Here is a 27,624-nt window from a genome sequence, read left to right on the forward strand (position 1 = left end):
GAACACACTTAAACCCAACCTGCAATTTCCAGTCACCAGCCCTAAGTTTTATGTGAATATTCTGTCAGATTGTGGCCTTCTTTGGCAGCTGACATTTCCCACGTGTGTGTGCATGTGTGTGTATACCTGTGTGTGGTGTATATGTGTCTATGTATGTATGTGTGTATGTCTATTTGTGTGTGTGTGTGTGTGTGTGTGTGTGTCCCTGTGTGTGTCTGCATTGTGTATATGCCCATGTGTATGTGTATGTGTATGTATTGTCTATCTCCACGTGTGAGTGTGTCTCCCTGTGTCCCTGTCCCTGTGTTTGTCCCTGTCCCGGTGTGTCCCTGTCCCTTTGTGTGTGTTCCTGTCCCTTTCCCTGTGTGTCCCTGTTTCTGTGTGTGTCCCTATCCCTGTGTGTGTGTCCCTGTCCCCTGTATGTGTGTCCCTATCCCTGTGTGTGTGTCCTTGTCCCTGTGTGTGTGTGTCCCTGTCCCCCCGTGCGTGTGCCCCTGTCCCCCTGCGTGTCCCTGTCCCTTTGTGTGTGTTCCTGTCCCTGTCCCCGTGTGTGTGTCCATGTCCCTGTCCCCGTGCCCGTGCCCGTCCCCGTGCCCGTGCCGTGTGTGTGCGCGCTGTGCCGCCAGGGGGCGCGGTGCGGTGCGGGGCCGGGCGGGCAGCGGGGGCGGGCCCGGCTCCCTCAGGCCGGGCCGGGCGGGGGCCAGCGGCGGCCGCGCCGTGTGGGTAACGTCGGGAGTCGCGCACGGCGGACTCGTTCTTCCCTTTTCCTGCCTTTCTCCGCTCTCCTGAGGGATGGATTATGTAACCTGACTCTGCGGTCTTCAGAGTTTTCCCAGTTTTCAGCTGACCTCATTTCAGTGGGCTAAATAAAATAGGTGTAATTGGCGGTTGGAGAACTATTTCAGAATTTCCGCTGCGCTTGTATGTATTTACTTCTGTAAGCTCTCCTACGTAGCCTATAGATGTGCATAGTTTTCAGGGGAAAACAGCAATTCTCCTCACATGTGGAAGACATTAAACAGTACTGTTTCTGCTGCTTGTTTTGCATTCTTGTGCCATCATTTATTATTTCTAAAAGTAAACATATGTGAATTCCACATAAGCAGTAAAGCTATGGGATTTTCTTCTAATTTCTCTGTAGATAGTAGAAATACGGTCATGACTATGTCCTGAGAAAGTGGGGAGTGCCAAAAAACACAGTAGATACTTTTCAGAGAAAAACAGTGCATGTCAAGTATCTGATGAGTCATAAAACCTCAAGTTAGTGTAAGCAGATGTTGGTTACAGCTCACATTGAGGGGAAGTACATAATCACCACCCCGATAGCCTCTCACTGTCCATTTCTTGTCCAAGAACTTCCCCAAAAGTGTGGTTTCAATTTTATGGAAAGCCTTTGAATTTGGCACAGTTTCCAAAAGTATATAGGAAAAAAAAGTCTGCCAGAGGTTTGGCCTCCAACTGTGAAAACAGACACTGCCTTTTCGAACTCCTCTCCTAGATCTACTGACCAACACCCAGAAGAGAGAATTCACATTCTTTTAGAATACAACAGGAAAATGAAGGTCTGTATGCTCCTGAATTCAACTTTTGGTAGCATTTACATCCTTTGTTTTAAACTGTCAGCTGTTAGACAAGGCTGGCTCTGATGTGAAAATATTTGCTTTAGAGAAGGAAAGGGAAGTCTTTTTGTATGTACTGCAGGGACATTTTTTGCTTGTTGCTAGGACCGATTACAGCAGTTAGAGAGAAGGAGGATTTCATTATTTACCAGCCATGGAAACAAACTTCACACAATATTAAAAATGTAATTATTGTTTGTTTCTTTTCTGCAGACCCGGCTAAAAATCATATTTGGTGTGGTTATATGCCTTTTGCTTTCCTTATTACTTATGTGTATTATACTGCTACCATCAAGAGGTAAGGTATTTCTAATCTAATGTAGTGTAAAATGCAGTATCTTTGGCTATTGTGGCTTCTAAAGTTCACAAAAGTTGATCAAATCATGTTTAGGATTATCATGTCAGAATTGTTATGGCTTTATCACTTTACAGAAATGTACTGACAGCTGAAATATCCTGAAGGTAGAATTGAAATGCCAGCAGATGTTGAAACAAGGAACTCCTTGAAGTGAAAAGCACCTGAATTCACTTCATTGTGCATGATATATAATGTTCTTAGTCACCGCTGCAAAAATAACTCTCAGATCTTCCCATATTATTTTTCTGTTTTAGGGGTTAGGAGACTTTCCCAAACTGCTAGTAATTTTCATTAGCTTGGTGAACTTGCGTTTGGTTTTAAATGCTTGTGTAATAGTTACAGAAGTTCTGTATCCAATTACAAGTTAAACTTCTTTTTTTTTTTTTTTTGTGGATAGGGTATGATGAATTACTTGTGAATATATTCAAGCTTGCATTTGAAAATTAAAGTCAGCATTGTATAAAATAGGGATGGATAGTTTGCTCTACTATTATAATGCCAGCTGTAGGTAAATCAACCCAGTGTGGTCTGCTGAGTGCTCTGGTGAAGCTTGAAATGAGTTTTGAAATTTTGAACATGAGTGGCAGTGACTTGTGGTTATTTTTTTCTCTGACAAGATAGTAATTGCAATAGAAGTATTTACATGACCTTATCACTATAGCAGATTACTTTAATGCCTCTGAAATAATTAAAATATTAATAAAAGGCTTATATTCCAGCAACACTATCTATTTAAAGGACATTTTTTCTGTTATTATTCTTCTTTATGTGTGTGGGCAGGGGGACTGAGATGGAGAAACAGTTTTGTATTTACAACTAAATGTTATAAAATCAACCATCTGCTTAAGTCTTGTAAAAGTTAAGTCCTGCAGTTAATATGCAGGTGTTGTGAAAGGTGAAATCTCTTTTGAATCTGATATTACTGTGACTAATGTTTATCCTGGGCTGTTGAGAGAAGGGTTGAAGGTTTCTGAAGCAGTTAGGGATGATTTTGTTATGCAGCATTTTAATGTGAGGCTAGATGTATATCAGTTATATATATCTATAGATAGATATAGATATGCATATATATTATGCAGTGCTGGAAGAGATAGCACCTCAGAGTGACAGGTTTGACTTTTACTGTCAATAGTGGGGTGCCAGATTTTTTGTCTAGCTAAGCCTGGTCAAATCTGAGCTTTCACTGCAAGGTAAGTGCATGGTATCAAGTCAGACTTACTCCCATCAGATCTGCATTTTATGACAGGGAAGGCAGAATATTTTTATGATATTTAAATTTAAAAAATAGTAGCTAGGGAACAAAGAGGTTGGAGACCAAGGATCAGTTTGGCAGCCTGAAGAAGTTGATAAAGATGATGTAAGGTACTGTAGGAAAAAAATGAATGTGTGTTTTTTGTTGTCAAATACATCTCTCTGGCCTCTTCAGTACCTCAGCAATTATGAAGAACTCTTGTAGTGTCTCTTGGAATAGTGACACTAGTCATACCAATCACCAGTCATACCAAACATCATATTTAGATCCAGTAGGATGATAAAGAAGTTATCTTACTTCACAGGATGCTTTTGGAGCAGCATTTTAGACAATTGACAAACACACAGTTATGTCCAACACATATGTTGAACAATTATGTTGGATGTGTCAGATTATGGCTTCTTATTCTCAGGTGGAGCTGCAAGTGCTGCAGTTACCTATTCAAATGCCTTAAACATTTTGAATTCTTAGTCTACTGATCAGTTGTAAATAGAAGAAATATAAATTAATTTTGCAGTTACAAATTTTTCAAGCTGGAGACAGACAGGAAATGGCTACACAGCTGGAATGTTGTTTGTACATTCTGGCTTTACCACTGCTCAACTGAGAGGATGTGGCAATCTAGAAAGATAATTAATTGCATATGAGAAATGTATAGACACAGACCAAAGAAATTTCTGCTTAAGAAATCTGCAAAGAAAAATGGAAGGAGCATTTAGTTCTGGTTTTGCCTGCTAAGTTTCTAGTCATTTCATGTTCTTCAGACTTCTCAAAATGTGGTAGGTGGTTTTGATTTACACATGCAAGTCTATAAAAATGTCAAAAAATTCTCAAAAGTTAACAGGAAAATAATTTTTTGAGAGGATATTAAGAGGCAAATACTTGCAACTGCAAGTATTATACAATTTCTGTAGGGCTCAGAAGAGCAAGGTGGGCAATATCAGTGTAGCAAATAGCATCCATGCCTAAGAAATCACTGACTGTTTTTTGACACATCTTTGAGTTAGGAATATGTGGTGGGATTTACCTGACAGTGATAACCCAGCTATGATACTGCAACTCCAAATGGTTCAGAAAGGAGCTTTTCACTTGTATACTGGTGTACCTAGTCCTCTTCTTCTGCAGCATAAAGAAAGAAAATACCTGTCTGCAGTTGAGAAGCAATAGTGGAACCACAGGCAGAGTTACAGTTCACTGTATGTATTGCTTAGGCTTTGAATTAATCTGTTCTGCTATTTTTAATGAATGTCCAAAGTCACATCTGTCAAAGTTTCTGTTCCCTGTGTACTCTTGGCCTAGGCCTGAGGCCCAATCCCTGTTTCTCTGATTTCACAGGTGAGGTCATAGAGCTTACTGCTCAGCCACAAAGTGGTGAGCAGCCGGTTTCTTATGAAGAGGTTGTGTTCTCTGCAGCACCTCAGCCAAATCCAAAAGTGGAAAAGCAGGTTCAGTTGATGTGAGTTGATGCTGAGTGTGACCAAAGTTTTGGAGCAGGGTCAGGAGTATTGGAATTAATTTCTAGTGCTAAATTGCATTTTGTTTTTCCTCATGTTGGAGGAGCTTGTGCTTCGGCTATTCAGCATCAGCCCACAGAGATGAGAATGGAAATTCTAGTCCAGAAGCAGACAATAATACTGTGCTAACCAGTTTTCCTTTGTCATGTCGTCTACTTGATGTTTAGCAGTGGATGCTAAATAAAATACTTATATAAATACATATATGTTAAATACATATAAAATGCATAGATATATACATATAAAAATAACCATATACAGAAACAACAATACCTTCTGATTATTGTGTATGCTTACTGTAATTTGGCAAGACTAGTCACAATTTATAAGGATGCACATTAGAACATGTGGAATAAGCCATAAGCCAGGAGAGCTTTGGGATATAAAGGGTGGTGTTGGTTTACCCATATCCAGTCTTTGAAACTGAATAATCCTGGTAATACAAACAAAGCTGTTACCTAAAAACAAGCATTCAAAATTGTAAGTACTCAAGTGAGAAATAGTTGTTTTCAAATTTTTTGGCAGTACAGTGGTAGAAGTTCAGATCTTAGTGGGCACATTTTGAAAATCAGCAGTCATAATAAATCCTCATGGAGTATTAAGCATGTAAGGGTGAAATAGCTATCACAGGGAAGGTTTGAATTAGAGCTGTGAAAATTAGACCAGTGATGGAAGTTTGCGATACTGCTTGTCTCTTAAGATGAGAGACGAAACCAGGTAATTTTACCAGATTAAGGTATCAAAAAGGACTGCAAATTTTAAGCTTTCTATACAAACAACCTTGGAAATAGATCTTGATTTCTTTTGCTAATAAGCTTGTTCACTTAGAGAATTTTAACTGAGAGATAGTGCTAAGTAATCATCATTCAACATAAGTAGAACTGGATTCTTTGGAATTATCTTCTGAACTTTTTTTTTAAGTCTGCCATCTTCTATGTTTATCATTAATGCATCAAAGATCTGTAATATGCAGTCATAGTATTAGCAAGAGGGATTAACTTCTTATTGAACTTCTTGGGATATTTTCTGGATATATTGCTAGCTCAGAGTTTATAGGGACAGGTTTTTACCTCTGAATTGGCATTCAGTTTTATTCCTTGTGACAGCTTTCTTCTGCATTAGTGCAGACAAGGCTTGTGTCAACAGTCAACCTGACATGTGTATTCTACAGTGAATAATGGTCACTTAGCAGAAGAAAATATGTGTTAACATTACAAAGCACCATAGAAGGCAATATGAAGAAACATTTCCCAGGAAGTCAGTGTGATCTTAACAGAGAGGGCAACTAATGAGTAAGTGATGAAGCATGATATGAAACCTGAGAGCAACGAGTCATCTTGATTATCTGACTGTCATCTGAGAGCTCTGAAGGAACAAACAGGGGAAGTGGCAAAGATCTACTAAGCTGCAGTGTGACATCTCCACTACCTCTGAATACCCTGGCAGAAATCTCTTGGATTTTAAAGGAGAAAGCATAGCATCCAGAATGCCAAGACCTGAAAGCTGCCATCATTATGCTGTTGAACTTTAAAAAATGGCCTTTATCAGAACAATTCATGTTTCTTTTGAGGTTTAAATATTTTGATTATTCTCACTCTTGTGAATTGCATAGGTTCTACACAGGAACTGTGCAGCATAATCCTCTTCTTATCCAGCTGATTGACCTTGGATTTCTTTTACAATCTGCCCTAGCTTAAGTTGTTTAGCTTTGGGGAAAAATATAGCCAGACAATATCCAGAAAACCAGCCTCCACTTGCATTATTTTAATACAGTTATCTGACCTGCTTAGAAATCAAATATTTGAGTACCTCTCTTCGTATAAGAATCTTTGTCAACTTTCTTTTGCAGCATTAAATAAAAAGTTCAAGTTTGGGTTCACTCATTCATTACTTTTCAGCATTGTTTTTATCTGCATTCCTTCATTGAAATTTGTCATGTGACTACTAAGAAATATATGTGGATGGTGATTATTTTGCAAGCTATCTTCTAACAGTGGTTAATGAGGCATGTACAAAATTTGGAAGTTAGGGTTTGCATCCTGCTGTTTGACCGTTTGCTGGACGTGTGAAGGTCCTGATTAAAATAGTTCCCTCTTCAAGTTCATGAAACCCATGCTTAAAAAAAAAAGAATTAAAAACTCAAGCAACCTTTAATTTGTCTTTTGTGTGGAAAAAGCTTATTTGGACTCACAGGGTCTTCAGGTAAATGTGTCTGCATTAATAAATGGTTGAAATAAATTAGTTTGTCTAGTTAATTTTGCATTCCCAAAGATGAGTCTTTCAGAGACTAAAGGAACTTATCAGAACAGCAACAGGGAACTTTCCTTTCTGCTGCACCTACGATTTGCGTATCTCCAGGACTATGGTATCCTCACTGTTCCATGGCATTAAATGCAGAAAAAACAAAACCCCAGACTAATAAAGTTTTTCCCTCTTGCCATTAACATAAAATTTTTGTCTTATGCTTAGTTGTCAACACAGATGATGGTCCTAGAGCTCTTACCTTGGAGGATTATTTGAATGGAAACTTCCAATATAAAACATTTTTTCCATATTGGGTGTCAGGTAAGTAAAACCTTTTCTCAAACATAGATAAGCCTTTCTAATATGTATTTCCAGACTGGTTTACACAGACTGAGAAATGTATTTTCCTTCCAGCTTTACTTTGAATGAATGCTAACTATGAAATTAAACAATGTGTTAGTCAAAACTTATGGTTGAAATTTACTGTTCTGTCAGTCATTCTAGAAAATCCAGGTATTTGATGTTTCAACAGACATGTCTGAGTCAAGTATAAACTATAATTTTACAGAGGCCTTCAGTGTTTTATTTCTTTTACTGTCATATTCACTGCAGCAAGTGAAAGAAATTTGTCAATGTGTCAGTCATTCCTTAAGCAATCTCCTTTTCATGCTTTTCACAGCACTTTTTCAGTTACCACTTGTAATGATTGAGGTAGTCTGTCTTACAGGCCCTGTTCTTTGTTTTTAGTAGTACCTGGCTCTGCAATGAGGCCAGCTGTTCTAATTTCATTTAAGGAAGTGCTGACGCTGCTGAAATTCCTGAGTTCCAGGATATTGCATAGAAAATAAAGCTGACTTTCTAAGTTCCTTAAGGTGGAGACATGAAGTTGATCGCTACTGATATGAATGTGTCTGTGTGTGGCTGAAGTGCTGCTCTTGTTACCATTGAATTGCACAGCCCAGGGGGACTGGAGCTAGCCTGGTTACATTCTAGCACACATGCTACTCCCATCTCTGTGCTGCCTCAAGCACTGTTCTCTGCCTGTAGCAACAAGCATAGTGCCCATTCACATGGAGTCTCACTAAGCTAGTTTTAGCCCACAGTTTTAGAACTGAAGTAAAGCCTTATGAGTGAGGCATTGATTGAGTGGTTCAATTTTACGATGAGCAGTTTGAAGTACGTAGATGTCACTTACATGATTTAAAAATTAGGTCACTGTTTAATAGAATTCTGTCTGAATGTCTGAAGAATGTAGGCAGCATATCACCTAAACCTAACATTCTTCTCTCTTTATAGCTTTCTCACTTAAACTTATCTTTCCTTTAACAGTCACAAAACTCACACAAAAGTCATGCCATAGATTCCATAGATAGCCATGCCTACAGCATTCCATATGTCTGCTTCTCTTCTGAAACAAGGAGTCAAAATTGTATATCTTATCCTAAGGATGATTTTAAACACAAATACTGTTACAAAAATCACACAAGAGTACTCAGAAGATCCAAGGGTGATCTAATTTCCTAAAAATAAACATCTTCACAATGTTTCAGGCTCCTATTTAACTTTTAGTCTTGTTTTCTAGCTACACCAAATATGTAATTCATTCTCTCTGTTTATAGCAGTGAAAATAATAATCTGAAACTAAAATTCTGATCTTTATTCTCTACCAAACTATAGCTCAGATCTTGAGCAAAGGCAGGGTTAAATTCTATTTTCAACGAAGCCCCCTCACCCTTATTTTGTAGGACTCTTGTGAGTAAGGGCAGAATCATGCAGTGTCAGTTGTGTGGTACTGCTTTTATCTGCAGAATATACAAATGATAGTGTTCTGGTAAAATGATAAGCAAAGGTGTTTTTCTTTAAAGCATTTACATTTTGATACTGACTTTCTAATGGGTCTGTCACTGGCATTCTTGATCAGACATGAGAATAAAATCTGGCATTTACTTGTGAAGTTAAATAGTTGATCCTCTGTGCAGTGTATAGTCTCAAGAATGTACTCAAGAACCCTGAAGACAGTTTCTTCCTAACTCTGTACCTCAGCATCAATAGAAGGAAAATATTTATGTAGATGCCCAAAGATATTTGCTTAAAACTTATTCTTTGAAAGAAGTGTGAATTTGTTGATAAGCAGATATGTTGTGTAGTATGTTCTGTGAAGGTAACAAACATTTTATCTTGTTTATGAAGATAATGAGTATCTTCATCAGTCTGCAGAGGATGATATTATCCTTTACAATGTTGAAATTAATTACTGGACCACCATCCTGACAAACAGCACAATGGTATGTACCTTTCTCATTAATAAAAAGGCAGAAAAATGCAGTTGTATTTCAAGTTACAGTTTAAAAGTGAGTAAGACTAGAATATAATGTACTTCTTAATTTTTCAGAAACAAGTTAATGCTTCAAATTATGTGATGTCATCAGACCAATATTTCATAGCTCTGGAAAGCAATTATTCAAAGGTAATTATTTTAATATACCTCTTAATGCAATGTGTAATTTTATGTAGCATTTTGTTAATTGCGTTTACTGTAGATAAATGTTTCTTGGTACTTTCTTGAGAAAGCGATAGACTGTGAAGAGACAGCTGATTATTTGCAATTAGATTATCTTTTTCAAGGCTAGTAATATTATCTTCCTTCATTTATGCAGCTGTGGAGATACTCTTATACAGCATCATATCACATTTATGATCTCATAAATGGGTAAGGCTTGATATTTCTTATAGAGAGCTGTGGTGCATAAACTGACTGTAGTGATGTGCTTGCAAGCATTCACTCCAAAACTGTAGTAATGTGACTACCAACTTGCTTTGCTTTTGCCTAAATCTGTTTACTCGAGAAAAAAAAATGTTCTCTAGGAAAAATCATACATTCTTTTCATCTGGATTGATTTCTATTTCATGCCCTAAAACTTTCACTGCTCAATATTCCCTTTTGTCCCCATCCCCTTCTACAAATTCATTCTTTTTATCATTGGTCTAATCTTCAGCTTCCCTAAAACTCTCGTAACAACCAACATTGCATTCCCCAAAAGTCTGTAGCTTGTCCCATGGCATTTGGTCTCTTTCCCAAGATTGCCCAAACCAAATCCAAAGGAGGCCATCTGCCTCTGCAATCCCTTTTTATGCTGAAAGCAGCAACGTGACCAGATGTGCTTAGTTCTGAGCAACAGAGACTGCATTGAGCCGCATCGTTCTTGGGCAACTGCTGGCTCAAGGTGACAGGAAGAAGCTGCTGCAAGCTGCTGTGAGTAGAGAGACACTGCATGGGAGTTGGGATCCTCACCCAATGCTGGAGGTGCTGCTGTCGCACCTGCCTCAGTGCGTGCTGAGTTCACATTTCCCAATAACCTGCTGAGACTGTAACTCAAACTGCAGCTGCAGCAAATGACTGCAGGTGCTTGTGCAGCTTTTGGAAGCAGATAAGGCTGGCTCCTTAGGCTGGTTGCATAGGTTTTCAAAGGAGTAAGTTTAAGCCTTTGCCAGCACTGGTGCACACCATCCTGTTAACTGCATGTCTCTGCCTGCCTTAATTGTGCATTGCTCGAGAAACAATAAGCAGTTAGAAAATGACTTTGTGACTTTTTTATTAATGTACAGTATAATGATCCATTTGCACTGTGCACAAAAAGCCATTTCAACTTCTTTCCTTTTTTTAGTGGTTTTGTAACAGAAAATCAGCTTCCACATAAAATTCAGTATATATCCTGGTCACCCGTTGGACACAAATTGGTTAGTAAAGATAATTAAGTCCTAGAATGAATTTGCTTTGTATGGCTTAAAGACATTCATCTTTGGTTTTTTGTTGTTTTTTTTTATATTAGCCCATATTTTTGACAGGCCTGTTTATTAATCTTGGTTATGAGAAATAATGACACAGAAAACAGTTTTAACTTGTTCAGATTTTACTGTCTGTGTCTCAAGAGAAGACTAATCCGTGTTCTCAGGTACATTATGTGTTTTAGTGTGCTCACCAGTCTTTATCCAGAATTGACCAACATAATTTGATATAAGATTCAGTGCAGTTTAAAGGCCTGAAAACCAATTGGTTTCCCTTTCGGTGCTGTGTAATAAATGAATTTAAAATGGAGATTTACAGATGCAGTATTTAAAATCTGTTCTGAATTTTTTACTGAACACAGAATTTGGCCTGCAATGTATAATTTATATGCTGAGGTACCAGCTCTTGCAGAATTTACAAGGGCTATTAGTGTACCATTTCCCATTTTGTATTCATTAGGTCTTGCTAGTGTAATGTAGGAGTATTGACTGCAGAAGACCTTGCTCTAATCCGGTTATTGCCTGTACTCTTAAAAATACTTTCTTGTCTTTAGGTATATGTATATCAGAATAATATCTATTTGAAACAAAGTCCTAGAGAGGCACCAGTTAAAATAACTAGTGATGGAAAACAGAATGAAATATTTAATGGGATTCCTGACTGGGTCTATGAAGGTAAGTAAATCTTGAAGGGCAGCAACATGATAAATGCTTTGTCTAGATTGGTTCTGGTTTTCACATTCCATTTTAAAATGTCTGTGATGATACTTTTTTTTCAGCCCTAAGGATTATTTCTTTTCCGTATTGTATTTACTGTACAATGTATGAATTTTGTATTCGTAACACATAACCAAAAACCTGAGTCTTTGTTACTGAAACTATATCAGAACTCTACAGAGTTGTCTTCTTTTTGATGCAAAGGCAGAGGCTGGGAATTGGGATTTAAAGTTGTAATTTCAGTGAAAATTTGGCACTTCAATGCATCAAAAAAAATTAAAAAAAAAAACATGCACACAGGAAAATCCCAAGTGGATTAAGTGGGATCTGTGTGCATGTTTGGAGATGTTTGATGTTATTTATTTAGTGTAACTGTCTTTATGTGTGCTGAGTAGAATGCTAAAATAGATTGGAAGGTAGATTACAGTTATAAACAATTTTTTTTCCCTCAGAGGAGATGCTAGCAACAAAATATGCACTGTGGTGGTCTCCAAGTGGAAGATATTTAGCATATGTACAATTTAATGATTCTGACATACCAGTTATTGAATATTCATATTTTGGTGAGGACCAGTATCCTAGAAAAATAACCATCCCTTACCCAAAGGTATGTTTTATCATTCTTTTGACTTCCTTTCTGTTGAGAAATTAGTTATGACAATGAGAAAATTAACTCTTCTTACTTCCGTAAGTATTACCATGGTTAAATTTGTTGTGACTTAAATAAAAGAAAACAAGCTTGGTCTAAGCTCAGAACAGCTGTAGGTACATACAAAATTTTAAATATAATATTAAAATATATTTTATATTTTATATATTTTAAATATAGTATCAGTGAAATAAATGTAATTACTCATGTAAGTAAAGAGCATGTGCAAAAGTACTTAATATTTTTTCAATTCAGTTTACTTATTCTGGTGTGTAAATGATGCAGTTGTTATTTTTCATTATAGTAAATAAATTATGAGACTAAGGTGTTTTTTATATATATTTTTTAAAATAAAGGCTTCACTTTATTTGCAGTCTTCATAGTGCTTTTTGATCTGGAGGGGCTTTGGATTTTAATTGCTTTCAAGTGTGAGATCTAAGGCAACAAGGTTTTGGGTTGGCATTTCTTCAGCATGCATTAGAAAGCTCTCCTGACTCTTATCATGTTCATATGATTGCAAGGGATCATGCTAATGTATTTAAAGAATTTGCTCACCTGTCAGCTGGGTCACAGTTCTAAAGTAAAACTGAATGGTTTAGACCACACATGGAGAAGAATTAAAAAACTGATAATGTATGCAGTGAAGAAGCAACCATGACATCAGTTTAAGCAACCATTTCCCAGTTGGGATGTCAAACAGCCCTTGCACTCATGTGAATAAACTGGAGTTTTATGCTGAAGTCAATGTAATGTGTGCTGCAAAGACCCCCATTGCAAACAGAACAATCGTTACCACCAGGCACATTTTTTATAGAGAAAGGCACTAAACTCAAATGTTTAAAAGGTTTTCTTCTTTATATATATAGAAATATAAATGATAGAAAATTAAGTATGTACTACTGCTGCAGTGTCACTTTTAGATCTTATAAAACTATTTGCTCTTATATGCTCAACTGAATTAATATTTTGTTACCTGTCTACTTTCCTGCAAAAAGTGTTTTGATTTTCCTCAATCTGAATTATTCAGAGCCTGGTTTTAATAACCTAAAACATTTTCTTTGAAGGCTGGAGCTAAAAATCCTACTGTTAAAGTGTTTATTGTAGACACTATTAACTCTGAAGCATTTGGTCCTAAGGAGGTGCCAGCTCCTGCAATCATAGCATCCAGGTAGTGTGCCCTCAAATATGTCTTTTCTTGGTTAAAAAAAGGTTTTGTCTGTTTGTTTTAAACGCTTGAACCTCTGAGTTGTACTTTATCTGACAGTGTACTACCATATTAAACCCCTAGAAGGATCAGAAGCTAATTAGAAATATTGCATTTTTCTTTTGGCTGTCCATATGATACATTGTTACAGAGGATTAAAAAGTGCCCTAAAGTAGTGAAAGCTTTGCTGTTGTTTTTCAGAGAGAAATGTGGGGAATGCAATCTGTAGCAATGCTTCTATATTCCTGTTGTTTAATAACTGCCATTTCTCCCTTTTAAATTTTTTTTTATATTTTAGTGATCACTATTTTACTTGGCTTACTTGGGTAACAGATACTCGAATCTGTGTGCAGTGGCTGAAGAGAATACAGAATTTTTCAGTCTTAGCTATTTGTGACTTCAAAGAACATTCAAATACTTGGGACTGTCCAGAGGTAATGAAGTTGGAAATATAAATCTAAAATTACTGAAATTAGAATTTTTTAATCCCTGCCATAATTTTATTTTTCAGTGTTTTATCACAATAATATTTTACTAGTAGTGATACCTTTTTCAGTATTTTAATTGCTGAAAGAGGGCTGAAAAATACTAATTACTCCAGGAAATAAAAGCACCACATTTTTCTTTGTGAAATTTAAATAACAACCTAAAGAAAAACATCAACCACCCAAAATGCTGTTGAGAGGCTTTCAGTAATGTTGCTTATTTCCTTCTTGTGTTAGCATCTTCAAAAGTGAAACCGTATAGGATCTGTATTTTTTTTCAAGAAAATCTTATTATGCCATGTTGAAATTCCATACTAAGTCTGACTAAATCATGTTCTTTTAGATTAATGTTAGATTATTTGAAAGAACATACACATTAATTGTAAGGCAGGTTTTCTGGAAGAAGAAATTCTTCTGTTTTATCAAATCATACAGTTCTAGACAGTAGGCAAGTTTTTAAAAACACGATCGGATCTGAAAACTTCGGGCTAATTGCAACAGTAACTACATTTGGTTTCAGTATTTCATTCTATACTTTAGTCAGTAGGGAAAGAAGACTGTTGAACAGAACAGAGCTTTGTAAAGCCTGAAAACTGAAAACTGTACACACAGCTAAATTTATATAGCTCCTGAAGGAAGGACAACCCTGAATTTCAGTAACTCTAGTACAGAGATCTCATTTGTTGTCTTCTAGTATTGGTGCTTTTGGCTTTTCTTGTTCTTAGGGTTCATGGTACAGAACATCTATTAAAGCTAACATTAGATGAAACTTTGAACTAATTGGAAATAAAAGGCAAGAATATTTATTAAAGCATTCTGTTTAACTGATAAATTATAAATTCAGAGTTTATTGACACAGCCTTTTCAAGTTGAAAATAATTTTTACTCCTCTTTAACATGAAAACTGTTGCAAATTTAAAAGGGAATTTAAGGTCTTGTTACTTCAAAAACATTGTCATTGAAGTAGTATTCCACAGAGAAATACTGTAATTTAGTATGAAAAAGCCATGTTTCATGCAGCAATTGTTGTATTTCCTAAGTAATTGTTCCATTTTATAGGTTCATTAACACTGAATCTCTACCTTGCCTGCAAGTAAGCTGTATTTTAATAATTACATATTTTAATGGAAAGAAAAAACATATAAGGTTTCTAGGATTCTACCACAATCCAGTGAAGTACTTTAACACAAGCTTAACTTTTAGCACATAGCCAGTTTTATTTACTTCAGTAGATCTGTTTATGTGTTTAAAATTAAGCATGTGCTTAATTGCTTTGCTGGAACCAGACCAGACCAGACCAATTAACATCTTTCAGGACTTTGTTCATGATCCTTGTTTAATTGCATTTCTCCATGAAACCTTATTTATGGAGTCACTACTGACGTTTCTATAATTCTATATTTAAACAGTGATACAATGCTTTTATCACATTAAAGTTTGCACAAATGGCCAATCGAAGGAGTGTGAACAGATGGGACTGCTGCATTAGCTCTATTTGCCATCAGAAAGTATATCTCTGAACATTTCCTTTGGCAAAAATAGTTCTCTTGTTGAATTCAGATCGCATTGAGTCTCTAATGTACAATAAACTTGTACATGTTTTATGTGTCTGAAAATAATAACAAAATATAATCTACAAGATGTTCCCAAAGTATAGAGTCATCAGAAATGTTCACATGTTCAATTCTTTCTCATGTGACTAGACCACAAAAACCAATATGAGCAGTGGAACTATTCATATGAGTAAAAGGTAGGCATGTCTTTGTGAAATAGGGGCTACTCAAATGAGAGAATTTAAGTATATCCCTAATGTACTATGTCATCAAGATCTGAGTTTTAGTTTAAAGAAAGGAAAATAATGTTAGGATGCAGATATAAAACAATACATCCCATTTTTATTATCTTAAAAAGAAATAAAATCTATCTTTTCAGTTAGTAGTTCAGTGGAACCCTTGCAAAGTGCTAGTCTTCTAAGGGACAAGGACCTGCAACTTTTCCTCAAGTTACTTTGTGGGGATTGAATTAGAAGGGAGAACACATGATTTTAAATAGTAGTGAGATTATGTTGAGGATAAGAAATACAAATCATCTTCCTTAAAAAGTAAATTCGTTAAATTTGTTTCAAACTGTGAAGAAATTCTGTATTGAATGAACAGTATAGAGAAAAATTTGCGAGATAAAAAAAGAAATACATTGATTGAATGCAGATTTTTAAGTATATCCCTAGAAACTTTACAAACAAAACATAAGTACAAATATAAAAGCACCTTTAGCTGCATCATTCATGCTCAGTATAAGTCTGTTTCCAAATCAGCTCTAAGAACAAGGAGTTAAGATGTTCTAAATTTATATTCATGGTCTCAGAATGCCTAATAGTCACATCACCACTGCTCTAAATCAACATCTCAACTCTGAAATCAAGGAAAATATAAACAATCTGAAATTATAAACTGAATTTTTAGTATTAATATCCTGATACTATTTTACTTGGGTTTTTGCCAAAAAATTAATGAGATTAAGTAGTTGTTCATTCTTGTTTCCAGTGAAAAAGTTGCATAATTGCTTTAAATTTTATTTATGTCTGATGTCAGCTGTTAAAAACAATAGTTTAATTAACATAATGACCTTAATACAGCAATATTATTTACTTAGACAACCTCCAACTCCCTGAACCTTCATAGCAAATATTCTGAAGTTCCCTTTTATAGGCAGCTACTGATTTATTTGAAGATTTTCAATCTCCTTAAACTCAATCTTCTTAAAGAGTGTAATGTTGCTTTTGTTTTTCAGAATCAACAGCACATAGAAGAGAGTCAAACAGGATGGGCAGGCGGAGTAGGTTTTCTTGTTGTACTCTATTTTAATTCAGTTACAAGCTACAGCTTCCTGCATCTTGCCATCAGTGTTTTAAAACATGAAGCAGCCTTCTGAGACATACAGCACTACTGCTTAGACTTGTTGCACTGTAGGACTGAGGCTTTTAATGCTGTGCTAGATGAAGTATCTGGCTATCTGCTTTCTAAATTTTAAAACCTATTTCTGTCCTGGCCAACTGACTAGACAGGAAAGTTGGTTGAGACAGAATTTAATGAAGGGAGGAAATTAATGAAAAGAGGTAGATTTACAGTGCAGTGTAATGTAGAATTCCTCTGGTGACACTAGGGCAAGGGATAGAAAGGGCTATGTAGAATCTTAAGAATAAAACCTGTCCACTCAGAACAGTTGTAATGCCAGGTGCTGCACATCTTCAGCTAAGAGAGAACCTTCAAGGTAAGATATGCTCCTTAGAATGGCAGGTGATACTTCTTTGGAGTTACCTCTTAGCAAAAGATGTTTTCTCTGCCCAGTAACCCTAGACAACTGTATACCTTCAGCAACTTGCAGTAAAAACAAACCTACAAGGAAATTGTAAGATCATGAGATCAGTATTTACAGTCATACAGACTATATTCCAACAGTGAATATGTAGTGTTGCTTATATTTACATTCAGGCAGGGGAAGTCAACAGAATTAAGTGTGTGAACCTCACTCTGCCTGAATATCCTGTAGCGGGCTTGACAATGTGATTCAATTTTCAGTGTGCTGTCCCTTAAGAGATGTTTTAATGAGAAGATCGTATATTTACAAGAATTAGTTATTTTACTTGGTCCTTTTTTCTTTTTTGACACTTCACTCAAGGTTATGATGACATATTTTTATTAGAGCTAAAGAGTTTGCACGCATGCATAAATCCCTGCCTTTGCCTTTATAGGCTTTCAAGTATTAGGAATCACAGATACAGTCTCCAGGAGAATTTAACTTGTGGTCACAAGTCCTAGTTGAGCTTGAGTTAATATTATTCAAAACGTATACTCACTCAGGAATGTTTGACTATGTTTGAAGTGCTTGCAAGTCATTCCTATATCTTCATATCTTTATGTTTTGAAAACAAAACTTAGAGTTGCAGTAATTCAACCTTGACTGACAATTTTAGTAAAGATGTGATTCTTTGAAAGGAATTAAAAGTTGAATGATCTTATCTGGAATAATCTGTTCTTTAAAATTAGTGGAATAGTATGGGAAACTTCAGATATCCATTTCTTTGATGCTGTGCTTGCTCAGTGAAGCAGACAAACTGAGGTCCACAGAATACTCAGTCTGGCACCTTTCATGAATATTAGCATTATTCAGAAACTTACTTGTTAAAAATAATTTCTGCCTGTCTTTAAATAACTAAAGAAAGGTCATTGAGAATATACAAATTATTCCACTTACAAGTAGAGAGCTCATATTTGTGGTGTTCTTGAGGTATCTATATTCTAGATTTAAGAAATCCTAAATGAAAGAAATTGTAACGTGATCACAGGGAGATTGAATATCACAGGTACAAACCTGTGCAAAATAGTTTTTCCTGTTTGAACTGATTAAATGGTCTTGTTACTTTTAGTAATGAGAGGTATAATCTGCTAAACAGTTTGGACAGTCTTATGTCTCATCTACTGTTTTTCTCCTGCTGTTTCAGTTCTTTGTTTCTGCCCCGTATTTTACATCAGACAGCAGTTCATACTACAAAATTTTTAGTGACAAAAATGGTTATAAGCATATTCATTACATCAATGGCTCTGTGGTAAGTCAAGGCAAGTGTTCTACATTGATCTACTGTCCTGAAGGAATTCTACAATATTCATTAACTTAAATGTCTCCCTACACAGGAGAATGCAATCCAAGTTACAAGTGGAGAATGGGAGGCAATATACATTTTCAGAGTAACAAATGATGCAATGTAAGTGTCGTGAAGTAAAAAGGTTGGGAGTGTTGTCAGTAAAAGCAACACTTAATCATTTGAACGCTGTTTGTTAACTTGTCAGATTATAATTAGGTGTAATTTGTTTTTTCTCTGAATGCATCCACAACAAATTTGTATGCTAAGGTACTGCATGGGTTTGTAAAAATTATTTACTTATGAAAGATTCTTTGCAAATGGCCCTCAATTTTCTATTTATTTTTATCACCCATCTTAGAGAGGCTTATTTAAAAACACTTAATTTAATCATGTGGCTAACCCTCACACAATTTGCAGTTACTTGTCTTTTTATGATCTCTCATTCAGCTTGCTGTATAGATAGAGGCAGATTAAATAATTAGAGAGATTAGCTCATGAGAATTAAGATAGAACTCCTATTTATATGGCTTATGTGTCACCTAATCATAGTCTGAGCAAAGATTTATTAAGATGAAAGGTATATAAGCTTAACTATTCTTCCATCGCATGCAGAAATCTCAAAAAGTCTTAATTAACTTCCAAGACAGCTTTTCATCTTGATGCTCATTCATAGGTCATCACTTTATGGATTATTTATTAACATATAAATGAATTTGCAGTTTTTATTCAAGCAATGAATTTGAAGGCTATCCTGGAAGAAGGAATATTTACAAGTAAGTTTTATCAACATTATCCTAATGATAGTAGGTTAATAGAAGATGTCTCTGGACTTGTCAATAAAATAATTTCATTTGTCAATAAAACAATTTCGTTTCAAGATGTTTAATGTGTAATTTCACAAGCTATTTTAACTAAATCTTAATCTCAGATTCTATCTGACAATGGAGAGAAATGCCATCTAACATTTAAATATACTCTTGGGGGAAAATTGATAAAAAAACCAAGCATTTATTTTTAAATTAACTGTTCTGAAAGTACAGGGCCTGCATCCAAGAATATGAGACAAATATAAAGTTAATTTTAGCAAAATATTGATTGTTTTGTTTGATTTTTCTCTTAGAATCAGCATTGGAAGTAAACCTATGAGAAAACAATGCATTACTTGCAATTTAAGGAAAGAGAGATGTCAGTATTATACAGCAAGATTCAGTGAACATTCAAAATATTATGCCTTGATCTGTTATGGTATGTATGGCATGGGACTAAACATATTGTTGTTCTTTAGAATTTATCAGCACTGTAGTTAATGCTGATTATCCCAAAGGATTTTTGTATGACTCACAGAAATTTCACAATAACCAGGAAAGATTTTCAGAAAGAGACTTTCCATGTTCAAAAATGTTGTGATGTTTCAGTAAATACAGATATATTCAGGATTTTTTTTACTTTTTCAAAAAAAAAAGCTTGGGATTTTGAGAATTTAAAATGAATTTGTGAATGTCCTTCATGTCACAAAACAGATTTTAATCCAGCTCATGAAAGCCATGTTTTTTCTTGCAGCAGCCAGAGCAGGATTTAGAAACATATACTGTTTTCCAGTTTATGTGATCAAAGTTAGCAGTGAGGAACTACTTTACTTTGTTTCCCAACTGAAATAAAGACATGTGTCAGCCATAAATGTTGGCTGTTTAGCATCTGAGGACATTTTTAATAAATTATCTAAAAAAAATTCAGTTCAAGATATGTGATTATTGAATCCGCTTGCAAGACACAAGTATTAAAGCAAGTCTTAGCTCTTTTGTAATAGATTAGGTGATTTCAGTGATCTGAGGTTTCATCCACTGCTGTACTCAAAAAACAGTGACATCACAATCTAAAAAAAGAGGAAAAGGATCCAAGGTTTTCCTTTTGTGTACTTCTTATAAAGTTTACTATTCTTGTGATTCTGCACCGACTGATCAGCTGAAAAGTTTCTTAGAACTTCTGTTGAGGAGAGAACCAAATGTAGCAAATAACAACACCTTTCAATCATTCTTGCACAAAATAGTCAGTAAGGTCATCACCATGTGAAAGGCACTCACCTTCACAAATCCGATGTGATGTGTTCTCGGAAGAATGTTTCACATTGTTAGTTTTGCATTCACCTTATGTAATCACATCCCAGGTATTAACTGGATGTCACTCCATCTCTAGGGAGGAAGCGTTAGTAGATTTAAAGTTGCTTCTATTAAGTTTGCTGAGCAATGCCAAGTCTTTGTACACACAGTACCTTATGTATTGTAGCAGGGATAGTGACTTATACAGCAGAGAAGATTCAGATTTTTGCATCAGCTTTGAGCTCTTTAGCTCCTGTCAGTTATCAATGTTAATGTAATACACAGTGCATCACCAAATTCCAGCTTCAAACTGTAAACTGACTTTTTATCATTCTTACAACAGGTCCTGGGATTCCCATTTCTACTCTTTTTGAGAACCGTGGTGATAGAGGTACCGCAAGTGTTCTGCCTATTTCTGAGCAATTGGTTTACTCCTTTACCTCTAATCCAGATCAAGGTCTTCTAGTACAATACTTAGGATTGTATCAAGAAGCCTTTCATCTTGTTTGGTATTAAAATAACTAGTGTCTTTCTAGATATGTTCATGAGTAAAACCCAAATGGGAATGAACACACTGATGCATTTATCTCAACTCCTGAGTCCAGCACTTTCATAGCATCCTGCTGTTTTTCTTGTTTACATAATATAGATAAAATGAACATGGACAACTCTTTGTCTACCAAATTTTGATTCAAACTTTGTAGAAAACATTCCTGTGATTTCCAGAATATTCCTTTTCACATTTGGATGAGCACAAGACTTTCTTTTTCACGAGGCAACACTACCTTAAACAAAAGACAATAGCGTACCATTTAGAGTTTACACTTTGACCTGTTATGCTGTACTAATTAGAATTTGGATCAATGACTTCTTCAACCATCAGTAGAGATGTCAGAGAAGAGCAGAAGCTCTTTCAGATGATCAGGTCAAATAACTGCTTTAGACAAGGTGTAATTAGTGATACAAAGTGTAATCTTCAGCAAGAAACATTCAGAGCCCTTATTCTTTAAGTAGCCTGTTAGTGAAGACTGTTTGCAACCAAGCCAAGCAGGGACTTTCTAACTATGAAAATATTAATTGTTCTGCAGTGAATCTTCTCTTTCTGTCCCTCGTTTTTTTTCCCTAAAAGTTCTTCTCTGACTTTAAGCCTTAAGTTCCTGGAATGTTATGAAAACTAGCATGGTTCTGTATAAACTTCAGAGATGTAGCATTCCCGTCCTTCCCCAACAATCAGTGGAAATGGGCTGGTAGCTGGAATGGTCCTTACAGTTCATCCGGCGTTGATAACCCACTGTTAACTGAGTGTTGTCAGACCAAAAGACTTCCTTACGCAAAAACGTAAGGAAGACAAATGCTGCAATATTGTTAAACTAACTTAATCTGTGGTGATTCATGTAGAAGTCAGTGAATTGCAACATCATATTATTTAGACTCCAGTAGCAGTTGGTACATCTTATTATATAATCACTTAAAAATTTTTGCAAATGGAAAAGATAGGTTAACATGTGTATTGCACTTACGGCACTGTGTGCTGGTATTTCTTTTGCAGAAGGTTTAAATAGATTTAAAGGTTTAAATGCAATGAATGCATCTTTTTTGTTTGTTTTTTTTATTTAATCCATTTTTATACCTCTCTGTTTTTTCTGATTCAGTTACCTTTTATGTAAAGGGCCCCTACTATCTTATCAAACTATGCATTGCTGGAAATACAACTAAGTGCCCAACTGCAGTGGTATGTTTCTTAAACTCTCTGCAGCAGAGAACAGTTTCTTGTAATGGATTTTCACCACTGGTTTCATCATGCCTCCCTCCTCTGTGCTGTTATTCTCAGGCATAAAAACAAATTCAGGCTTCTCTTTAAATTCTTCATTACCTTTTTAGAATTAATTTTCCTTCAGTTCCTTGCCTTCATAATCTCTTCTGTGGTGCAAAACTATTTTTAGTAAATCCATTTTCATTGCAGTTGGCAGCATTTTGAAACTATATCACCCATGAATTTTAGTAGGAGACAGTTAAACTGACATAGATCAGTTTGGAAGTTCCTTCCACGATGCCTACAATTCATTTGTGGTAATGGGAAAGTTTCAGGAGTTTTGAGGGGAAGGCTGGAAAAGGGTTCAGCTGAGTTTGCATGAGCATCCAAAAGCAGGATGATCTTTCAGCCATAAAAAAACCCACTTGAATCTGCAAAACTTGTCAAGAGTACTTTGAAAGAACGAATTTCAGTATTATATTTCTGGCATGTCCTAAGCACTACCTAGCTCAATATATGTTGAGAGAAGAATACTTCTTGTACTTTTTTGAACATTTCCAGGAATAAGGAGAAGGGAAAAGTAAGGGAAAAAAGAAAAATCTCCTGTAGTTTTAAAAGGTTCTTTCATTCTGAAAGTGAAGCTAAAAGTCACAGATTTCCATTATGTTTTCAATATCCTTCATCCCTCAATACTCACGGGAAAACACATAAAGAAACAAGAACCAAAGTATTAATAATATACAGTTGTGCAATCTGACCTGTAAGTTAATTAAATTTTAAACAGTAATTTTTAAATTATGAAACTCAATTTGGTCTAAAGCAAGTAAAAACATAAATGTTAGTACTATTTAGATTTAAAAAAAAAGAAAAATGTTTACTAAGTGAGCAGTAATAAGGACAGTGAGATGGTAAGTCTGGTGTCTTTGTGTAGGAATGTATTGTACAGTGGTTAAGTGAAGCTTTGCCATAACCCCTTGAGAAACTGAATTTCCTGCATTACCCAGAACCAAGATACTCCCTGAGGACCATGTGCTTGACCACACTGCCCAAGGGTCTCGGAGGTTAAACTGATGTTAGTCTGATAGGCAAGAGAGGAGATACAGGAGATACAGGACTGTGTTTTGCACAGTGCTATAAATTTTGCATTTCTAGCTCCCCCATTTTATAAAACTGGGATGAGGGATCTGCAGGAGAAAGCTGTTTCCTCTTAACATGCGGGACTCTAACACTCAGAGGCAACATGTGAAATGATTTGCATTGCAAAATGTACATCCTATAAAAATCTAACGAGTATTTGTGCACTGCAATGCCAGTGCTTTTCTTTCATTTAGCTATGTGATCAAGCCCAATTAGAAGTGTCTGAGTGGATTTCATTACTCTGCTTGTAAAATCCACAGATTTCCTTTCTGTTCTAATAACACAAAGTAAAGGAATCTTAATTACTGAAGAGAAATTAACAATAAATCAGTTAATAATTCAGGCATTTGTTTTTCTTAGAGCTCAAAGTATTGGAAGACAATTGGGAATTGCAGTCTGCTTTGCAAGATATCAGACTGCCAAAAGAAGAAATTAATAAGCTTGAAGCGGATGGTATAAGTAAGAATTACACGTCTTTATTGTACTTTTTAGTCTTACCATTTTAATATTTTGCCTGAATTTTATTATAGTAAATATTGTCTTTCTGTAGAACAAAGTTGTTGGCCTGTCAGATTGGGAAGAAGAGGCCTGGTTCTGCCCTGTTCAATAACACCTGATTTGTCTATGCCTCAGATTATCTCTCAGTACAATAGTAGTTAAAATACATTTGTTTCACAACACACATTTTTAAAAAATCTTTAATACTATTGGTAAAAAGTTTAAATATTGTGTAAAAAAACAATATAATATGGTGGTAATAAAATGGGAAATATAAGATGCTGTTCATGTGTTATACATTATATTGACTTGTTTGCGCTGTTCTTTTCAGTAGTGACTTACCAACAGTATCCCATGGTAATAAATCAGTATAAAGTTTCCAAAACTAATATCTGATAATCTTAAAATGGTTATGCTTTTCTAGGCACCTGGAAAAACTGAGAACCTAGACTTTTGTGGAGTAATAATTTAGCATAGCTAAATTGAAGTGTGGGTTTATTCAAAGCCATTCTTCAACAGCTCAATATAAACAGTTAATTGCATCAGTTCTGTGATTCACAGTTTGTGTGTTGTGTACTGTATGCTGATTCATGTTCATATACTGTTAGCCCAGACTCTGGATTATGCCTAGAGGAATCATTTCATCTGTTAAGAATCTAATTTTAATTTGTCTTTTCTAGCTTTGTGGTACAAAATGCTTCTACCTCCACAGTTTGATAGATCCAAGAAGTACCCTCTACTTATTCAGGTGTATGTAACTCTTCCTTTTTTTTGAATCTTGTTGTTTTGTTAGAAAAAATACTTTTTCTAATTTAACAAAACGTGGGACATTTGCAACATTTCATAAAGTAAAAGCAAAACTACTTAATTCTGTTTCATTTGTTGTGTTTTTTTCAATGTATTTCTGGAATAGAAATTCATCCCAATGGAGATTGATAAGGATTTTAATGTTGATCTTAGCATGGTAAGGATTACTTTCTCAGAGAAAGAGAAAAGCCAAAATCATGTGGGTTATTCCTTGTAGATCTTAGCTCTGTTGCTTCTTCTGTTTATTGTGAGGTAGTCTGAAGTCGTATTGATTTCAGCTTTGCTAATGTGAAAAAATAAAAGTGCCTGCTTCATTTTTTAAGATGAAAAGAAAACTAAGCCATGTGGACTTGCTTGTTAAGAGCACTTGACATAATTTATTGCAGGCAGAAAAGCAATAAAAATTGCAGTGGTGAAAAAAAGAAAAAATATGGAGAAAGAAAAGCTGAGTGGGTGTAATAAACAATTACATCATTTTTTATTAACCAGTGATGATCCAAAGGTCCAAGAATGCTATGTTTGAAGTTTAGAGTAGAAAAGTCCTGTCCTTGAGGTCAAATGTGTAATTTGCATTAGGTCATTCTCATGAGGAGTGCCTCCATTTGCTCAGCTATGCAGGGTGCGTTCTGCCCGCCTTTCCAACAGCACATGAAACAACTGAAACAAATGAGGTCTGGGGATAGCCAAAAAGTGTAAGGAGCTGTACTTCCTACTGACTGCATGTGGAAATCAAATGCAAAAAAGCAGAAAAGCACCAAAAAGGATGTTACTCCTAAGGAGTTTGGAGAGAGCAAAGAATTGAATCTTTTAGGGGTGGCTTTTCCAAGGATTCCCCTTAGGACAAGCAGCTGATACTGCACCATTTAGTCTGAGCTGAAACTAATTATTTCCCTTAGGGATAAGACCTAAATTATTAAAATGGATTTTAGATAGCAAAATCTCATAACTACTTGAAAATAGTAGTAGAACTGTTTGTCTACTGAGCTCTCTGAACCACAGTCACGTAGCAAAATACATGTGGAGGAAATGTTATCAGTGCCGATAGCTATAGTCCAGTGTCCAATAACCATTTAAAAATTGGGAGTTGAAAATGTGTGAATTTTCATCCTCAGGTATGGAGGACCTTGCAGTCAGAATGTAAAGGCAACCTTTAGCATTAGCTGGATAACCTATCTTGCAAGCAAAGAGGGAATTATTGTTGCTCTGGTGGATGGCAGAGGGACAGCTTATCAAGGTGACAAGATTTTGCATGCAGTGTATCGAAGACTTGGAGTCTATGAAGTTGAGGACCAAATTTCAGCAGTTAAGTAAGTAGATTATCTCCCTGTACAGCTGTTGTATTTGCATACCAAGAAGTAGTAAGGTGAAAGAAAGTTATTTCCTGTAGGGCAAGCCTGTCTCAGTGACCATAGAGAGTAGCCAGAGATCCATAGGGATTTATCTCGCTGATTAGCTAAAGGTCAAATGAGAATTCTGTAGTGAAACTGAAACCAACACAAATCTTCTACAGGTCAATTAGTCACAAACTTGCATTCTGTGCTGTTGTAGGATAGTTAAGAACAGAAAGTACCTGAGGTCCCTTGATAAGTGTTCCCCAACAGCTGCTCCTTTGTATGAAAACACTTGAAAGTATTCCAGGGGAAACTGACTCCCTATGCAGAGATTTTTGGGAGAAAGTGAAAGATGGGGTTTGCAAAGAAAGATTGTCTTTTTTAATTTTACAGATGCAGTAGCACTGCTAAAGTGAGCATTTGAAGAAGTGTTAGTTTGAACCCCACAGAGATGACTGCAAGGCAGGAATTTAGCCTTGTCTTTGTGTGGAATTTGGCCCATCAGAGATAGACTGGATAGATTTCAGAGAGATTGGAGATTGATAGACAGATGGATAGATTTCCAGGTGCGACAGTAAATACCCTATTTCCTTCAGACTCCACGAAGATACTCGAGTATCTTAGCTGAAAATTTGATGTAGCAACCCAGGTTTTCACAGCTTTCTCTGCTTGTTTGAGAGCGCTGCCTGTACTTACAAGTGTGTGTGGGAAGGATATCTGTTCCTTCCTCTTTCTGCTTTGTGATAGTTCATTTCTTCCTCAATGTTATAAATATAAATGCACCATTATCCTTTTCAGTGATAAATGAAACAGAATAGCTGTATATCATGTCAAGTTTTTCTATTGTTCTATTATTTTATTTTCTATCTTGAGACTTTTAGGAGGAGTGGTATACTTCAAAATATCAGAAGAATGCTTCTATATGATTCTGCATCATTACTCAGACACAGAATATCAAAGGGAACCTAAACTGATTCTGCAGTTGCAAAATCTGCTGAGACAGGCCATGAAAAAATGACCTCAGACTTCACACTTCCCAGTTTTCTGTCAGCACCTAGACTAAATTTTTATTCAGTTAAATGTAGTGCGTTCCATCTTCCTGATCTAACGCATGGATTAAGATGCATGATTTTTAGAGAGCCTCTATACTCTAGTGGGAAGTTCTTGGAGGGGCTTTTACTGTTGGTGGAGCCCCAGAGATTAAGACAGTATTAGAACAACACTAACTAATTTTTTGGCTTTTCTAACTCTGTCCCACCCAGATAGTATCCCACGTTTTCGGTGTTGTCAATCTCTTGCCCTTGTCCTAGTAAATAACGCTTCTGTGTTTCTGATGTGTATCTGAACTTATTGTGTTTATCTGTCACTCTCAATCCTTTGTGGTCTTTTGCCTCATCCTCTTTTCTTCGCTGTTGCTATTATTTCCCTAGAAATACAGTCTGATTCAGGGTATTTGTAGGAGACCTAATATTTATGGTTCTCTTTGACCTGTTTGACTCCTGAGAACAAAAGAAGTTTTGCACCTTTTATAC

At 35.8% G+C, this 27,624-nt stretch overlaps 1 protein-coding gene across 3 annotated transcripts in view; it reads left to right on the forward strand.

The window, feature by feature from the left end:
• The first annotated feature begins 826 nt into the window (after positions 1 to 826).
• Positions 827 to 27,624, forward strand: part of FAP (fibroblast activation protein alpha) — a 38,897-nt gene continuing 12,099 nt past the window's right edge. Inside the window, exons 1-21 of one of the 3 annotated variants that reach the window (XM_030952073.1) lie at positions 827 to 921; positions 1,499 to 1,562; positions 1,833 to 1,917; positions 7,213 to 7,308; positions 9,178 to 9,272; positions 9,380 to 9,454; positions 9,645 to 9,697; positions 10,653 to 10,725; positions 11,328 to 11,448; positions 11,943 to 12,097; positions 13,204 to 13,307; positions 13,642 to 13,777; positions 16,619 to 16,663; positions 18,330 to 18,434; positions 18,520 to 18,590; positions 19,190 to 19,243; positions 19,591 to 19,715; positions 20,910 to 20,957; positions 23,817 to 23,915; positions 24,635 to 24,704; positions 25,874 to 26,068. In XM_030952073.1, the coding sequence (XP_030807933.1) occupies positions 1,557 to 1,562; positions 1,833 to 1,917; positions 7,213 to 7,308; positions 9,178 to 9,272; positions 9,380 to 9,454; positions 9,645 to 9,697; positions 10,653 to 10,725; positions 11,328 to 11,448; positions 11,943 to 12,097; positions 13,204 to 13,307; positions 13,642 to 13,777; positions 16,619 to 16,663; positions 18,330 to 18,434; positions 18,520 to 18,590; positions 19,190 to 19,243; positions 19,591 to 19,715; positions 20,910 to 20,957; positions 23,817 to 23,915; positions 24,635 to 24,704; positions 25,874 to 26,068 (1,811 nt within the window). In that variant the 5' untranslated portion in view covers positions 827 to 921; positions 1,499 to 1,556. Of the gene's footprint in view, positions 922 to 1,341; positions 1,563 to 1,832; positions 1,918 to 7,212; positions 7,309 to 9,177; positions 9,273 to 9,379; positions 9,455 to 9,644; positions 9,698 to 10,652; positions 10,726 to 11,327; positions 11,449 to 11,942; positions 12,098 to 13,203; positions 13,308 to 13,641; positions 13,778 to 16,618; positions 16,664 to 18,329; positions 18,435 to 18,519; positions 18,591 to 19,189; positions 19,244 to 19,590; positions 19,716 to 20,909; positions 20,958 to 23,816; positions 23,916 to 24,634; positions 24,705 to 25,873; positions 26,069 to 27,624 lie in introns of those variants that run through there. The other 2 variants (XM_030952075.1, XM_030952074.1) reach the window with 2 other exon arrangements.

The sequence above is a fragment of the Camarhynchus parvulus genome, chromosome 7 (assembly GCF_901933205.1).
Source record: "Camarhynchus parvulus chromosome 7, STF_HiC, whole genome shotgun sequence".
Lineage (NCBI taxonomy): Eukaryota > Metazoa > Chordata > Aves > Passeriformes > Thraupidae > Camarhynchus > Camarhynchus parvulus.